This window comes from Monodelphis domestica, chromosome 2, assembly GCF_027887165.1.
Source record: "Monodelphis domestica isolate mMonDom1 chromosome 2, mMonDom1.pri, whole genome shotgun sequence".
Lineage (NCBI taxonomy): Eukaryota > Metazoa > Chordata > Mammalia > Didelphimorphia > Didelphidae > Monodelphis > Monodelphis domestica.
The window spans coordinates 509,128,214-509,146,193 of record NC_077228.1 but is presented as its reverse complement, the minus strand read 5'-3'; the positions used below and the strand labels follow the sequence as shown (position 1 = coordinate 509,146,193).

Sequence of the window (17,980 nt, the reverse complement as noted above, 5' to 3'; positions counted from 1 at the left end):
TTGAGTGTGGAAGGCAGACCCTCCCCACACACGTCCACTCTCTGAGATGTGGCAAATCCTTGTTTGCAATTCATTCTGAGCTTTCAGAAACAAAATAATCTATTTTGGTTGCTCTTGAAACATTCTAAAATTGGATTCTTTATTTAAGGAGACGTCAACCTCAAATTTCACCTCCTTCAGATGTGTTAGTCCACCTGGTATTTTCTTTGATACAGCAATTGTTTATCACACAATCATGGACCAGGTTGAAGATGCCAACAAAAGTATCTGCCCTCAAGGAGCTTATATCCAATTGGGAAAAGAGTTTGCATAGAAACAGGGTGGCCCAAAAGTCTTTTAATAGTTTAAAATTGTATGAGATTTGTGTGTGTATATATCTAAAAACAATGTTCATATACATACATACATAATTATACACAAAAAATAAATACAGGATAATTTTGGATGGTAGAGAAGGGTAATAGCAGCTAGGAGTGGAAGAACCAGGAAGAGAAAGACTTTAGGGTGAAATAGGGCAAAATAATTTAGGAAATCAAACTCCCATTTTTATGGTGTTCATTTATCCAAATCCTAGCCATCTCTGAAGACCCAACTGAAGTCCCATGATCTCGAGGGCTCAGAAACACCAAACGATTTCTATGGGGGAATGGAGTTCTCATAAAACTACAGAACTGTAGGACAGGAAGTTCAATCCTTTTAAAGATGATACAACTGAAGGACAGAATAAAGTGAAGATCAAAGAATGAATCAGTAGCAGAGACAGGTCTAGCATTCAGGGCTCCAGATTTCTAGACCATTGATCTTGGTATTCTACTGACAAACCTTCTCAAAAGAGCTTTTAAAACAAAGCTTGCCAGGAATGACTTAAGTATCCATCTGTAGAGGAATGGACTACACTTCCTCTCAAGATTCCTTTCATTCACAGAATTTTATGATTACTTGTGACATCTATTGGATTATGACAGGTTAGTTAGAAACTGTTAACCTTATATTAGTGTATCAGATACACAGCTATTTTAAGGTCATCTTTAGTAAAACCATCATTACTTTGAATAAACCACTACTAATCCATGATATGCAGTCATTTCCTGTCCTCTAGAAACTTCAAATTTGAGAGATAATAAAGCAGCTAGAAATAGATGTTTCAAACAACTAAGATATTAAATTTCCAAGTCAAGTGTGCTTAATGAAAGAGTGAATGTTGGGAGTTGAAGACCAAAAGGAATCACAACTACTCTACAACAGCAACGTTCCTTAAGGAAGTGGCTGGAGGAAGGACTGATGAAGAACTTGGCTGGTTGGGGGAGAATGAGCATTTTAGAGCAAAAAAAAAATAAAATGAAAGTTCTAAGAAGCAGAGGGAATGCGCAGTAGGAAACTCGGCACTTCTGAACATAGTTGGCTTTTTTTTCTTATCTTTTCAAAGAACCAGCTTTTATTTTATTCCTTTTTTTTTATTTTAATAAGTTTCCACACGTTTTCCAAAGTTATATGATTCAAATTGTCTCCCTCCTATCTTCCCTCCCCACTCCCAGAGCTGGCAAGCAATTCAATATGGGTTTTATATGTATTATCATACAAAGTATATTTCCATATTATTCATTTTTGTAAGTGAAAAATCTTATAAAATCAAACCCCCAAAACATGTACTCATCATTTACATAAGTGATGAATCATTTTCATCTGTATTCCTACTCTTAACAGTTCTTTCTCTGGAGGTAGATAGCCCTCTTTTTCCTAAGTCCCTCAGAATCATTCTAGATATTTCTGTTAGTAGCAAAGTCTATCTATCACATTTGATCATTCCACAATATTTCAGTTGTCTCTGCATCAATTCACAAAGGTCTTTCCAGCTCTTTCTGCAATTATCCTGCTCACCATTCCTTAGAGCACAATGGTATTCCATCACCATCAGATGCCACAATTTGTTCCCCCATTCCCTAAATGAGGGACATTCTTTTAGATTCCAATTCTTTGCCAACCACAAAAAGAGCAGATATATTTTCATACAAGCAGGTCCTTTCCAACATTTTTAAAAATCTCTTTGTTTTAGAGTCCTTGGGCCTAGTTCCGAATTGCCCTCCAGAATGGTTGGATCTGTTCACAACTCCACCAGCAATGTATTAGGGTCCCCATTTTGCCACATCCCCTCCAACATTTATTGTTTTCCTTTACTGTCATATTGGTCACACAAATGGATTTTGAAAATGAAGCAGGATTGTGGTTTTGACCTAGATGAGAAGTTCCTTGCCAAATCCTAACATTCAAGTTCCCCAACACTCTCAATGAGTTTTCAAGTGAATGCACATGAGTGCAAGGCTAAAGAAGAGTCTTCGAATGTGGGTGGACTTTTGTTAGGAGGTAGAATAGTGGATAGGATGTTGGACTTGAGAGTCAGGGAATCCCAGGTCCTAGGGGAGACCCCAATTTGAATTCTGACTCAGCTAGCCCAAAGCTGTATAATGTTTGGCAAATTACTTAACCTGTCTAGGTCTCCCTTTCTTCAAAGAAGGGGACTATAAAATCCTTGTGGAACTTACACGATAAGAATTGTGAAGTCAAATGAATGATATTTGTAAAGGGCTTGGTAAACCTTCAAGGGTTATGCAAATATCAGCCATTAATATTGCCAGTCAAAACCCAGTCAGTATTTTTCATTCAGGGTTTTGGGATCATTTGAGAAATGTTCATTGGCAATTATGTAATCAGCATCTCCAAATTTCTTCAACGGTTGCCATTACAGTACCCCAAAATTAAAAACTCACACTACAACCATTTAGAATTCTAGTTTATTATTAAATTACATAACAAAGCTTTTTCTATACTGACAGAAAATGCACATTAGATGAGAATAAAAATTAATTACAAATACAATAAAATCAGTTCCAAGAAGCTATTTGAAAAGGAAAAAAAATAGAAAGTGCAACTGGAAAAGAATAGACAAGAGTTTTGTCTTGGCATTTTTCATGAGGAATCGTCTTTCATCCTGGTGATATATGATGGGAACTGATTCTCTCCCTCCCCTTTTTAAGAGCTGAAAGAATGGAAGCAGATGCAAAGGCCCCAGTACCTGGGGGAGATAGATCTAGGGTACAGAGAAAATCACCAAAGACCCTAAAATATGGCTCAGCTTTGTCTTAATTCCTTATTCTACAAACAGTCTTGATACACACTTGAGCTTTTGTTTAGTTTCACCTTCCAGAAAAATTTGAGTTTGGTGGTCCACCCAACAAAATTGGCCCACAAAGTTGTGCGAGTTCAAACAAGAGACAAAATAACTTCTGCCCCAGAGGACAGAATACAATTCCTGGAGTTCTCTGAAAAGTTACTCACTCCTCAGTTTACACCTGCCACTCATTATTACTTTAGGTCTAGCCAGAGAAACTCAAATATCAGTGTCTTTAGAGAAAGATTAAGTGAGAACTCTTGGTGGTCATCAATTATTTGGTGGATTGTAATTACTTGTTAATAATCTAATGTAAGGTATAATAAATAAATAAGGCCAGTCTAGGCTGGATGTTCTATTCCTTTCCACTGTGGGTTGTCATCAAAAATCTAGCTCAAGAGAACCAGAGAAGTTAATGGTTGGCATGAATAATTGAGGTTTCTTAGTTTTTTCAGTATGTTAGCAGAGTTTAAAAATATAACAAGATTAGGCCTCTTCTTTGTCATATTCATACTGTCATAAGCACAATCTTTTAACAAGATGCATTTAGTAGTATTCAATACTAGAAAGACATAGTGGTGAATACATCTGATCTGAGGCATAAAGAAAATAATTAGCCTTGCAGGGCATTTCTTGCCATATCTATCACCATTCTCAGGGTTTCCCTTTCATCAACACATCTGTAAGCAGCACAGATCAACTTTCCTTACCAAGAAAGCTGTCCTTATGCCGGAGCCTGCAAATGGATAGAAAAGAGGGAAGAACAGGAGGCAGAAAAGCCCTTTTCTGACAATACAAAAGTAAGATGGTCAAATAGTGGAGAGGAGATGGGCCTTAGGTTCAAACTCTACTCCTTCCTGCCTGGATGACCCTGGGCAATGACTGTACCTTTCCAACCTCCAGTCTCCTTTTTCTCTACAAAAAGAGAGTCAGATTAAATGACCTAAGAGGTCTTTTCTGCTCCAAATCTTAGAAAAAGTAAAATAATGTATTTTATGGGGAGCATTTCACCTCATTCATATGCGAATGGACAATTACCAGGACAAAAGACGAAAAGCACCTAGAGCAGATAGCTTGAATTAGGAAAGAATCAAGTAGTTTTTAATTAAACCAAAGGGGGGGGGGGGGGAAGAAAGGTATATTTTGGTATTTCCTGCCCCCTGTTCCATTTTTGTTGCCATGCCTTTTCATATTGACAGAGAATTAGAAAGTTCTGAGTGTCTGGTTGTTAAGATAGAAAAGTGAAAGATTCCTAATTCATGGCACTGAATGTTTCTTCCCCAAAGCATTGTGGCTTTTTTTTAAGTGACAAGATCTTTTGGACAGAGAATTTCAAAACTGAACCTTCTCTTCTCAACAAGAATGTCTCATCAGGCAAAGGTTATGAATTTAAATCCAAGGGGCCCACTGCACTAGGAGGAGGTGAGAGATCTGGGCTTTAGAGCCAGCTCTGCCACTGACTAGTTGGGTGAACTCCAGAAAGAAACGTGGCTTCTCTGACACAGATGAGGGCCAGGGTCTCGTTCAAACCTCACATTCTAAGATACCGTAGGGATCGGTGGCATTTCTGGGGAGCCTTTCTGGAGAATGTTGAAATATATTAAACAGAGACACTGAAATAACCCTGATGATAACAAGTATGTCTTGGCCACTAGTATCCAGCCTTAGTGAGACAGACAACAGTAATAATGGATCATATGGACTTTGGGGTGGCTTGGAGGAGGTTACAAAGTAAAGTTCATTAGTAATAACCAGTAAAGAAACAAGGATTCCTGACAAATTCTATTCCTTCACATATGCTTGACCCTGACTAAAAGGTTAATCAGCCAACAAAACTGATTATTTATTTAGTTGTAGTTAGTTAGCAAGATTATTTTCCATAATAGTTTGATTCTTATACAATTAGATTTAATGAGTGCACCAAATAATCAGACCAGTAAAAAGACTGGTTATATAATTAAATAAATAACTTTATTTATGATACTGCAGATTTTATAAATGCCAACCATATAGTAACCAAAAGTCCTATAAACTCTAGCTGGGACACAACCACCAATTGAGGCCCTTTGAAAAAAATCAAAGATAATAAGCATCAGGGGAGTTCTGATCTCCCAACAGAGAGAATTTAATTAATGAATTTACTTCCCTGATCCATCAAGCTTCATGTAGGGAAAATTAATATTCTTTCAAATCAAGGGCATCCCCAATCAATGAAATGATCAACCCATACATAGAAAAATAAACCTCATAATTTAAAAATATTATCAAGTCTCTTTCTAATCCAGAAGGCAATAGAACTCTGACATTGGAAAAAAAAATCTCTGCAGTCTTTATATCCTATCACACCAGTGTGTCACTTTAGATAGACGCCTCTATCTAAATCAAATGAACAATATAATCTACACACCATGAGGTGGTTCTGTGACCAGATCTAAAGCTCTTACAGTCCTTCTGGTAGAGTCCAGAGCATGAATCAGAAATCCAATGGTTAGAGCAGCCTTTTCTCCAGGCAAGGAACAGAGATGTTGAGCAAGTTTCCACACTGCCTAGGATTATGATATTACCACGATGGGGAATTAATTGCCTGGAGGACTGATCAAATCTCTGAACTCCAAAAGAACTCTCGGGGGTAGTTTATATTTTTGTTGCTGATGGACAGAAGATGGGAGTGGATGAAAGAAGATTCTGCAACATGTACTTTGAACAGCAAAAGAACATTCTGAAGGTTCAGAGACCTTTAACAGATGAGATCTTCTACAATTAGACAGACACAGGGTGATCTGGTTCTCTCACACAGAAGGAACAAGAAGAAAGGACATGTAATGCAGCAGAGGATGATATGGGGGTTCTTCGATTATTTTTGTTCACACATGACAGAGCTACATGAGGTGGAGAAGTCCGTGTGCAACCTGGGCTGTGCCCTTTCTCAGTAATACATGTATGTCAGCTCTGACTCAAGATGGCTTGGAGCATGTAACAGTTTGCGGAACTTTTGAGAGCTGGCCAAGTTTCTCATTTCATTAGAGTTTAGATCTTGTTCTACTTCCCAAGCAGAAAACATTAATTCAATTTAAAAAAAGGAGAAGCCAAAGTCAAAACAATGAACAACCTTTTAAAAAAACATTGACTTTTTTCCAAAGATTTTTAGATGCCTACTAGCCCACCAGAACATATAAAAATACCAAAATTTGCTTCTGTCATAGCAGTTTGCTCATGGTGAGAACAAATATCTATTGCGTTTCAATTAGGGCAACAGGTTTGGTCTTCCTATGTCAAAGTGAGGCTATTTCCCTAAAGTTCTCCCAAACTAGATATATACTCAACAAAAGAATAAGATAGTTTCTATGCAAACAAAATTTTCTTTGAATTCTGGGGGAAAAAAGTCTGAAGCCACGGAATAGAAATCTCCAGCTAAGATGACATAAAATGACCTGTGACTATTCACCACAAATTTAAAAAAAAAAAGAAAGAAAAACTGCATTCATTCCTTCACAAACTGTCTCTGATGGCTTAAAGCTACAATACACTGGTCACAGGCCCAAAGAGTCAGGAAACATTGGCCCACTGAAGACATTCAAACTTCTGATGGGCTTTTCTTTTAATGAATAATCACCAGGCAGGCTGCATTTACGCCTTTTTCCCCTTAATATGTTTACTTACCTCATAGAAAGACACAAAGGATTTTTGGATTTGAAACAAAAAGGGGGAGAAAAATTTTGCTGAGAAGAGGACACAAACATTGTAGCTCCACCCCCAACCCTGACCAGCACATGGCCTCTTGTAGGCCCTAAGTGACATGATGCTGATCAACAACTCCCCAAGTCTGTCCATGTCTTCCTTCCACTGTTCTGTAACTGGAATCAACTCAAGGAAGTGGTGGTTGTCAAAGAGTCTCTAGAGAATGTCTATTAGTGGAAAGCATAGAGCAGCAAAAGGATAGTGCAGACACCAACGACACCACCCAAGATGAGGGAGTCTCGACGTTTGCGTAGGTTGATCCGTTGGATTAGGCTGTTCACAGCAGGAAACCGATCTGGAAGAGGCATTAAGGTCATATGACAAGGAAGGACGCTTTGGAAAAAGCTAAAGAGGTGGCACTGACTAGTGAAGATGAACAGATGGTCAGAAACAGCAAAAAGAGCAAAGGGAAATCACCCAAAATAGGAAGGCAGCACAGAGACCACCACAACCCAAGGAACAAGCCCCAAGAAGTATAGGCTTGATGTAAACTTAGTCATGCTTCTCTCCTCCCTCCAACAGCTAGAGCTCCAGGATGTCTTTTAGCAGGAGGCAGCCAGCATGGCCCTCTTTCTGATCATCTGCTGTTTCTCTTCCTAGGCTAAAGATTATGTAAAGACAGAAGAAGAGGCTGATTTGTCCCTGCATCTCTGCAAATATTAGTAAAGAATGCTTTGCACATTGCCAGGCACAGAGAAGGCATTTAACACATGCTTGTTGGTACTTATTAACATTTCTGAATAGACTTCAGGGTATAATTTTGCTTTAAGAAATAAGTCATAACACACTGGTCTTTCAACAGTAAATTTAACATAATGTTAAATTTAAAGTAGAATGAATTAAATGAGATGATGGGATCTACAGCTCTAGAAAATGGTATGCTTTTTCCTCAATGAGGTAAAGAGTCCCTTAGTGGTAGGCAAGAGTTAATGATCTCCTCTTGAGTGCCTAACTTTCTAAGTTATTCTGAAGAGTAACTTAGACCAGAGGATTAAAAGGACTATTAATCTGCACTCATTTATAATGCCTTATTTTTCCATCTCTTTGATGTACTTTGGGCTAATTAAGATGAGAAAAATGAGGAATAAAAAAGTTAAAGGCATGATCTTTTTACTCTTCTGAAGCTTTAAAAATGTAAAATAAATGTAAGTTAGTGAACAATTTTCAAATTTACAATGACTTTCTTTCTTCTAAGGCTATTTATCCTAGAGCATAAAACTTAATCACTCATACGATTCTTCTTTTGGAGATGAGCTAATTAGCCCAATCTTTCATGGAGTCGGAGTGCAAGTTTATATTTGTACAGTGTGACTGCCCAATGCCCTCAATGTTACTGATGAATGTGGCCTTACTAGAAAGTAGAAATAAACACAGACATTAAACTTCCCAAAGGATACTGGCCAATGTGTTCATCCGGCTCTGTATAGATTTCAACATCCCTCTCTGTGATGTCATATTTTCTTTCGTTGCCATTGCAATGCTGAAAAGAACATGGGAGAGAGAAGAAAATTAAATCACTATTAAGAACATTCAATTCCAGTAGTTGTAAAAGGAACACAAACTGATTATTACAGTATGTACTGCCTCAAAGAGCAATAAGAAGGTAAAAACTGAGAACAAAACTACCTTCCTGCTAATCTTTTCTTGGCTCAGCCTCAATGATTATTCTCTCCTGATTGATTTCCTTTTTGATTCTAGAGCCAGTGTGCTTTCCTCTGCTTCTTCTCAGACAGAAGACCTGATCCACAGTATCATTCTCTTTGGCTGTATCTGTGACCTCATCAATGTGGGAACGAACTCCTTTCAATGGTACAGATTACAATCTACTCATTCCTCCTTATCCTGTTAACTCCTCCACCACAGCACCCTCTGCATCCTCCCCAGAAGTCCATCCATGATGCTAAAGGCCTTCTTCTACAGATCTCGACACTGCCTGAATCCCAATAGAGAATTAAGGGTTTTCCACTAGTTAACCTTCTCATGTATAAGTTTGTTTTAAAGTTCTCTCTCTTTCTGTTCATTTTTAAACTCATACCTTCTTAGAATTGATGCAAGTATCAATTAGTTCCAAGGCAGAAGAGTAGGAAGGTAAATGAGGTTAAGTAACTTGCCCAGGGTTACAGAGCTAGGAAGTATTTGCGGTGAATATGAACCCAGGACTTCCTGTCTCTAGGTCTGGTTATATCCATTAGCAGTCCTGTGTTAAAGTTCTCAATGTCAACAGTGGAATCTTACCATCATTTCCTAAATCCAGTGAAAAGTTGCTGTTCAATTTGGGTTGCAAGAAAAACAACAATTTTTTTGGAATAAACACTTTGAATCAATCATCCTTTTTAAACTTTCACAGCATATTTGTCGTCTTTTATGTACTTATATTCCAATTTAGATCTGTCCTTACCTTATTTGCCCTAAGTTTCTTCAGGGTGGGGACCAGCTTCTATTTATCTCAGTGTTTTTTCAGCATGTAGTCTGGTGCCTTTTACATAGTATATACCTAACAAACTGACTGATTTTAAATCTTTATGGACTTGATTGTGAAATAGAAACATGCAAGGTATATACAAACACATCTGAACAGAGACCTGATACCTCAGAGGGAAAGTTGGCTGGCTGTAATATCACTTCTATAAAGAAGTTTGTAGGGACTTTTGGCATATAGGTGGGCCCTACTTCACATTCTGAAATGATACAGAGCAGTTAAGTTCCATTGGAGCAATGCTATAAATGTTACAATGGGGATAAATGGCACAATGTCATCATAGTAGAATTTAACAAATTTACTGTGGGAATTTGGCTAAAACTAATTAATGACTACTTGTGAAAAGATGTTGGTCGGGACAGTGGAAGCACATGAAATGTACATATCTGTCTGTGTGATCCCCTCCTCCTTAGCTCCTTCCCACTAGGGTCAGCTGCTCTGCTCCCACTGCCTCAGGTCTAACCATGAGGTTATGAGATAAATGTATTGATGGTGGGAACGCATGCTTTTTTGCTCTCAGTCAGGACCAAGCAAAGATCAAGGCAGAAGTTGCAGGCTCTAGAATTCCTTATCCCTGACGTCCATTCTGCTAGAGACCGGGGGGCTGGGGAGTGGAGAAAGACGGGACAATCCCCAGTTTACTCCACCTGCAGAGAGGAATACATGTCCTGGCCATTCCAAATGAGAGCTTCAAAACCATCCTCTCTTAGGATCACCTCAAGCACATATGATGGTAAATTTAAATATCATTAGCATAGGACTGTATTTCAGATATGTTACCATTACACAGGCATTTGTAGGCTGACCTGGGAAACTGGTCGCAGTGCAAAGGTAACAGAGTCACTTGTCCCTTAGAGACTTGTATGAATGGCACAATGAGGGTTTAACTGTTAAGCACTACAGGTTTATTTATGAACTTCTATAATGCAATCTGTTCAAAAATTGGGGGCTGGCTGTCTGCACTGAGCATTGAACACGAGCAAAGACACTGTGTCTGTTTAGAAAGTGCAACTTTTCCTCCCTCCTATTCTGAAGCTCCATTATGAACTGGAGGTCAACCTACGCCAAGACAATTCAAGCTGCTCTATAGCCCATGGCAAGATGAAAATGGCCTCAAGTCCAGATCCATATTGCCATCAAGCAATGGATTTTTTGGTCATGGGAACATATGTCTTGGTTATTACCAAGGTGCAAATCTGCACTGGTAAAAGGAGTCTCCACAGAGATAAAATCACAAAGGCTTGCTATATGAAAGACACTGGGCTAGTTTCAAAGCTTAGATCTCCTGACTTACTGACAAAAACAAGTCATGGCAACTGCATGTTCTTATCTGGTTCCCAAAGGGCCTCAGATTAGACAAATATGACTAGAAGGGAGGATGGTATGATTTCTCTTTAAGAGAAGAGAACTTCTGTATAAATTGTTTCAATATCCTCTTTAAAAGAGGCTACCCTCTGAGCAGCTAACATCTCTTTGTAGTCATCTTCAAAATAGTTTATTCTTATATTCTCTTTTCTCTAGATTAGGGGTGGGCAAACAGCCTGCTAGCTGAGTTTTAAAAAAATAGTTTTTACATTTTTAAATCAATTTTTATTGTATTTGAAGATGTAAAAATCATTGTTGGCTTATAGGATGGCTGGATTTGGCCCTGGGGTTATAATAGACCTATTCTTGCTTGAGATAATAACCAGGGGCAGAGATCATGCCTCTCCTGCCTACTACCATGCCATGCTTACGCAGGTACTTTTGATACTATAAAAAGTAAAGTTTGTTTCATGAGGGTTAGCAACAACCTATGATCACTGCATGTACCATAATTAATTTCAGGGACATCAGATTACAGAATTTGTAAAACTGAGGGTTTTTGTTCCCAATATTTCAAATATTTCTCTATTAAATCCACTAGTTTACATATTTCCTTTACTATTAGAGACTGAAACAAATTTTTTAAAGATATGAGGAAGATATAGAAATATATAGCTTATAGCTCCCTTTGTGAGAGTTCAATAGGATATAGACACATTTCTGTTCAATTAGGCATGTCCACGTCACAACTTGATACAATTAAAAATGTGCTTTTAAATGGAATATTTTTATAACTTTCAAATAGGTAATATGACCTATTATAATAAAACAATGACAGGCTGAGAAATTTAATGTCAACTCTGAAATAAAATTTCCTTAAAAAAAAAGTTCCTCTCTGTAAAACGGGGATATTGCCATCTGTATACCTTAAGTCTCTCCCAAGTTAATATGGTAAAGATTAAAAAAAAAAAATCCCGGAAAGCACTTTGCATTCCTCAGAGAATAGATACTCTCATCATACATTATGTTGTCCTGTTGAATATGCATGACTTCCAGTAGTTCATAAGTCTATTCCAGAGCCTTTAAAGGTAGCCTCTGTTCTTCCAGAGCCTTTTCCCTCTCATTCCATCATCTGGAATCAAGCTGATTCAAATCTACACTGCTATTGTTTTTTCAAGTGTCAAAGAAATAGACACAAAACAGAAACTCCAAATGGCTCTCAATCCAGTGAGCCACCAGCTGCTCCCTACATCACTTCATTTCTGAATATACTCCTTTCCCCCTTACACAGGAAGTCATCCCTGGTTAACAAAGATTAAAAAAGAAGAAAACGAAGTTCCCACCAACTTCTCAGAATGACAATATTTACAACATTTCACATCCAGTGATTCTCATCTTTGCACCAAAGGAAGAAAGGTGCAAAGTTTTCTCAACTGTTCTACAAGATCATTTGGTTACAATAATTATATATTAATTCAGGTTCAGAGTGTTGTCCTCTTTGTTTTTCTGGTTCCACTCACTTCACTTTGCATCAGTTCATGGAAGACTGATGATTCAGTAAGCTTCCTCAGCCCTTCTGAGATTTTAGACAAGGAGCAGAAAGAACTTCTAAAAACTAATACCTAAGGTCAATGAAAAATGAAAGAAAGGAACCACCAATTTCCAGAAAAGAGCAGAGTGGCCTGAGGAAATTGGCTGAAAGGATTCTCCCTTTGATGGCCCTCATTTGGAGCTTTAAATTACTATACAATATAACTTAAAATACTGTCCTGTACATTAGGGGAAAAAAGATACAATAATGTTCACTATACTTGATTTAATAAGGTAGGAAAGTGGGCAACATAAAGAATATTTTAGTCAAAATGAAAAATAAAAAGGTTAGACAGGCAAGCTACAGTAATTAACAAAGTTTAATTATGGTGGAAGGCCTCATTTGATAACATAAGATAAATGTGATTTTAATAGATATGTGTTTTCCAAAACCTGAAATTTGAAAAGTTCTCTCCCCATAGGAAGTAAAAAACACTATGAAGTTATAAGCACTTAAGGCTTTGGTCACTGACATTTTCCTCTCTCTGAAAAGTTGAAATCAAATTATTTCAAGTTCTGGAAAATCTAATTATAAAGTTTATACACATTTCATTCTAAGCTGCAGAGTAATTCTTTAAAAAAAACCTTCCTACCTTATTGTTTCTTCAATCAGTCGATCTGAGCTGCAAATAAAAGGAAAAAAAGATTTAATTTTATTTACTAAAATACTTAAAAACACAAATGCTACTGTTCTGCACAAATGAATTGAAAAATTTATTACATTTGAAAAACAGTAATTTCTTTTCACCAAGCAAGACCTTTCAGGAAAGCATTTGGAAAGGATTCTGGAACCTGGAACCAGTTAACTATTATATTCCTACATATGGGCTACTTCCCTCAGCACCTGTGGCCTCTGGCCCTGGAACATCCAACCAGCCCTAAGATCTCACCTTGCATTATCTCTCTAGCAAGAGGTTGCTTTCTCTCACTGGTAAAGTCCTTTAGGATTCTCCATTTTGTGGAGAGGCTTTGGCTAACCAAACTTCATTTCCCTCCTTGCTCTGCTCCTGACTTTCTAGACTTCAAAACCAAGTCTATAACCAAATATCTTCATTTGCCCTTCAATCTTACATGAATATAGGCTTTCCCCCCTCAGAATTGGAGATACTTGAGGGCAGGGTATGTCTCTCCTTTTTGTTCTACTTGTGTTCCCAGAATTTAGCAAAGTGATACATAGTAAAGGCTTAATAGGTGCTGGTTTCCTCTGTTCTTATCTCTGAAAAGCTGACTGTATACAAACATCAAACCCTAATGCTAAGGGACAACTCCCACAAGCCTTTTTCTAGTTATTAAAATAGCCTTCAAATTTTTGTGTGATGCCATTTAGTGTTCTTTATGCCCAGCTCCAAGAAATCCTTTTTTGGGAAGGATTAATGGTATCAATAATATAAAAGTGTGAGGCTTTTGTGGAATCTACAAGTTTTAGGTCTCTCTCATTTTATTCTTTCTGAATTAATTAAGCCCTTTCATATATTTCTCATCCGTCTCATTTTTTTCCCCAATATTGCATTAAAGTTACCATGGAAAAATATTCATTGTAATAAAGTAAAAATCAGAATTGAACTCTGAATAAATCTTGCTCCTGAAGAATTGACAATGGAAAATCCTTTTCTCTTTTTAGAGAGGTAGGGAACTACAAGTATGAAACACTGCCTGCCCTCTAAGATATGCTTACTGTTGGGTGGTTTTCTTACCTATTTTTCTTTGTTAGATAATATTACCAAAGAAGGCTAATTTAGTATCATTCAAGTTCTGTTTAAGATTATAGTTTAGGAAATGAATATTTCTTTGGCCCAGAAAATGGAGTTTATGTATCTATGCTTAATCCTTAGAAATAGCAAAATAAGATCATCATGGTCTTGGTAATTCAAGTTGTCCTTAGGAAATGGACAAATCTTTCTCATTAGGACAACTGGCAATTTGGATAATCAGTAGGTCCTCCATAAAACCATATATAGACTATAATTAAACAGTAAGTTTACATTTCTCTGAAGACCAATCAAATACCTAGAAATAATGAGCTATATTCCTTTGTCAGAGGTTTTGCTTGGGGATGACTACGGCTATATTTAAACATTTTGTTTAAAGATCTCTCTTCAATAATATGATATAGCACTAACTAGGTCAAGAGGTTTCAAAAGTGAAAAACATTACTTTATTCATTAAGGTTTCCATAAACCTAAAAATCAATTAAAATTACTCAAATAGTAGAAATGGATAGTTTCAGTAAATTTCTTTCTATTTCCATGTTTGCTTTGGCTTCAAATATTAATGAATAATTATTAATCCCTCTACTCTACTTTTACTCACTAATTTTTCTCAGTGAAGGAACTCCATAAACCTCTACAGTTACTACAGATGTATTGTTTTCTATGGTTTTCCATTGTACTTTGCATTTCAGAAGAAAAAAATGTTCAAGGCATCCTTAAAGAGAGTCACTACTTTCTATTCCACTGTAATTGCTTTTTGGTATCCATGCCTTTCTCTATTAAATGTTAGCTTTCTTGAGGTTCAGGTTTGGCAAGGGACACATATAGCATCTTTAAGGTTTGCAAAGTACTTTACAAACTATATCATTTGATGGCATTAATACTTGGATAATGTGTGGGATGAAATTGTGCATTATTCCCCAATATATATTGACTAGTATTAATAATCATAGATTGGCAACTTCCTATAGAAAAATAGCGAAGCTAGGTGGTCTCCACTAGGAGAATCAATCTCTCCTTTTGAAGAGTAGAAGAAACCCCTTCCCCAAGCAGCTATATATATAAATATATATATATTCTTATTCAAATGTGGCTAAGAGACCCCCCCCCTTCTTCTATTCCCATGGGAAGAAGTTTCTGGATGACCTAATTCCTATGAGAGAAATCTCAAAACTTACAAGTTCTAATCTTGACTACATGTCCTGAGAAAGAATTCAGCCTGAATTGTTGCAATGCTGCAAATCCTTGGACAGGCCTAAAAACCTGACTCAACTAAAGATTGGAAACCTAAGGAATATTCCAAATGCTTGGAAATATTGGATTAAGGAGGATAGAAGAAGGAGGGTAGAATAAGATACAGATGATTACAAAGTAGAGATAGCATTGTGTGGATCCCTATTAAATCAATAAATTAAGGCATCTGGACCCACTCTCTCCTCTCCTCCCTCCCTCCCTCCCTCCCTCTTCCCTCCCCCCATTTCTTCCCCCCCTCCCCCCTGGAGGACACTACCTAGGCCCAGGCAGTGTTCCTTCACTCTATGCCTCATTCCCCCCCCTCCCCCCAACTCTGAATAAAGCCACATGAACTCTGCCAGCATCAAGTTTACTATCTGCTCATGGGGGAACAAGCCTCCCCCCCCCCATTTCACTCCACACAATAAGTAATAATTATATTTTTAATGCTATATCTACATTTGCTAACTTATGTTATTCACCCCCCCCCCCCCCAGTAAAACTCAAGGCAAAATTTTCACTACCTGGGGACTGTATAAATATATTTTTCTTCCTTGTTTTCAAAGGCCACCCTATGCAATAACCCTCAAGTACAAAGCCCTGTTAGGCTTATATTTCTGCTGCAATTGTGCAAATTTATCTGGTATTAGTGAAGAAAAAAGTAAGCTACAAAATGTAAATAATCTTAATTTATATTTGCTGTTTTTAAGCAGAATGCTTTAAGATTATTCCGAAAAGGGAGCTAATTCACAGCAAAGAATCACCATATAAAGTACTAAGAAAGCATTTTATAAGTTTTATTTAAAGCCTTTAATTAAATAATTTCAGCTTTCTCTTTGGGATAATTTTGTTCTATTTGGCAAAGTATAAATGTTAGAACTTTTGATTATCCTTGAGCGCTCGCTCTCTCTCTCTCTCTCTCTCTCTCTCTCTCTCTCTCTCTCTCTCTCTCTCTCTCTCTCTCTCTCTCTCTCTCTCTCACACACACACACACACACACACACACACACACACACACACACAATGCTTAACAAGTCAAAACCTGACAATGTTATTTAAAAATTTTAAACAATTACTTGAATCATTTGAATGCTCTTAGAAAAAATATTTAAAAGACTTAAGCTTGTTTTTGTTTGAATGAAATAACGCAAATGTCTAATTTGGAGGAGAAGCAAGGAGGAAGAAGACAAGTTTGCTGAAAGCTTATTAGTAAGAGCACTCAATTATGCTAAATCATCTCAAGAACAATTAAAAATGGAACTGGGAATAAAAAGATGGAAAACTTTAAGATACTGGTCTTTCCACATCAATAACAGTTATTGATTAAGGAGTTGAGCTTAAGAAACATACTTACAAAATGTATTCTTTGTATTTTACATGGTGATTCTTTGCAATGAATTAACCACTTTTTCTGAACAATACCTTCAAATCATCACCACAATCCCTCTTATACTTTAGGAAGAAGTAAGTAAGGGAAAAATAGCTGGACATTAACATGTGTGATGTAGGAGGCATGCAATGGAGCCAACACAATTCTGCAGTAGATGGAATATTCTCAAAAGAGCTCAAAGAAAGCCTACTTTCCATATGCTTGGGGAAAAATAATGGATATTACTGAGAGGTACTTCAAAATAGCAGATAGAGTCCTATATTTGAGTCAAGAACACTGGGTTCAAATCCTACCACCTCCCATAGCTCTGTGACCACAAATAAGTGAGCTTCTCCTGCTCTCAGTTTCTTTATCTGCAAAATGGGGACAACTGATACCTACAGTCCTTACGGCACAGGGTCGCTAAGAGGTTCAAATGAAATAAGGTATATAAAAAGCTTTGTGAATTTTAAAGAATGATGTAAATGTATTATTATTATTACCAAAAACACCACTGAGAGAATATCAATAATTATAAACTAATTTTCCTACTTCGCTTTATTTCCAAAGCCTTTATAAAAATCATATGTGCATGCGCCAAGGGCAAACCCTTGATGGAGACACAAGAAGATCTTTAGATTTAGAACTTTTTTTTCATTTGACTATAAATGGCTTTGATTTCTTCATCTGGAAATTGCCTGTTCATATCCTTTGACTATTTATCAATTGAGGAATGATTTGTATTCTTATAAAAAGGTTCTAGCTCATGCCATATTAGGATTGAAAGAAGAAGCTGACTATGCCTAACCTGGAAGAGAAGACGTAAGGCATTATGTGATCCAATGGGATCCACACCATATCAAGAAATCAAAAGGAAGATTCAGAGCATGTTGAGTGGACAGTCTCTGGATGATTTACAGGAGAACATAGGCATGAGTAGCACAGGATGAGTTGTAATCTTAGCTACTGGAAAGAGTGACTACACCAATGCAATAACAGATTCATAGAAGAATCTTTGGGAGATGACTGCTGTCCTACAGCAGAGGAAAAAACTTATTCAATTATCTGTGATTAAATTTTGAAAAGAAGATAAATCACCTCTTAATATTTTCAGTTCTATATATTTGCAGAAAAATCTGCATCAGTTTAGCTTTGTGAAATAAAATTAGTAAATTATAATTCAGTTTTCTGCTACAGTTCCAAGAGCAAACTAAAAATATGAAAATAAGTCACTACTTCAATATATGGTATTATGCTCCAGAAAGAAAATCTTTATTACTTGGCCATGAAGATCACTAATACAATAAATAGTTTGCAGAAACATCAAGCTAACTTCTTCCTTGCCGCTTCAAGATTTTTTGTAAACACTTACTTTCTGTCTTAGTAACAAC

At 37.0% G+C, this 17,980-nt stretch overlaps 1 protein-coding gene across 2 annotated transcripts in view; it reads right to left on the bottom strand.

Annotated features, from left to right (window-relative positions):
• Window positions 1-2,775: 2,775 nt before the first annotated feature.
• GOSR1 (golgi SNAP receptor complex member 1) overlaps window positions 2,776-17,980 on the bottom strand; it is a 75,597-nt gene continuing 60,392 nt past the window's right edge. For both annotated transcript variants that reach the window (XM_056819587.1, XM_056819588.1), the window contains exons 7-9: window positions 12,872-12,901; window positions 8,302-8,384; window positions 2,776-7,199 (exon numbers count right to left, since the gene is read on the bottom strand). In XM_056819587.1, coding sequence (XP_056675565.1) covers window positions 7,075-7,199; window positions 8,302-8,384; window positions 12,872-12,901 — 238 coding nt within the window. In that variant the 3' untranslated portion in view covers window positions 2,776-7,074. The remainder of the gene's footprint in view (window positions 7,200-8,301; window positions 8,385-12,871; window positions 12,902-17,980) is intronic.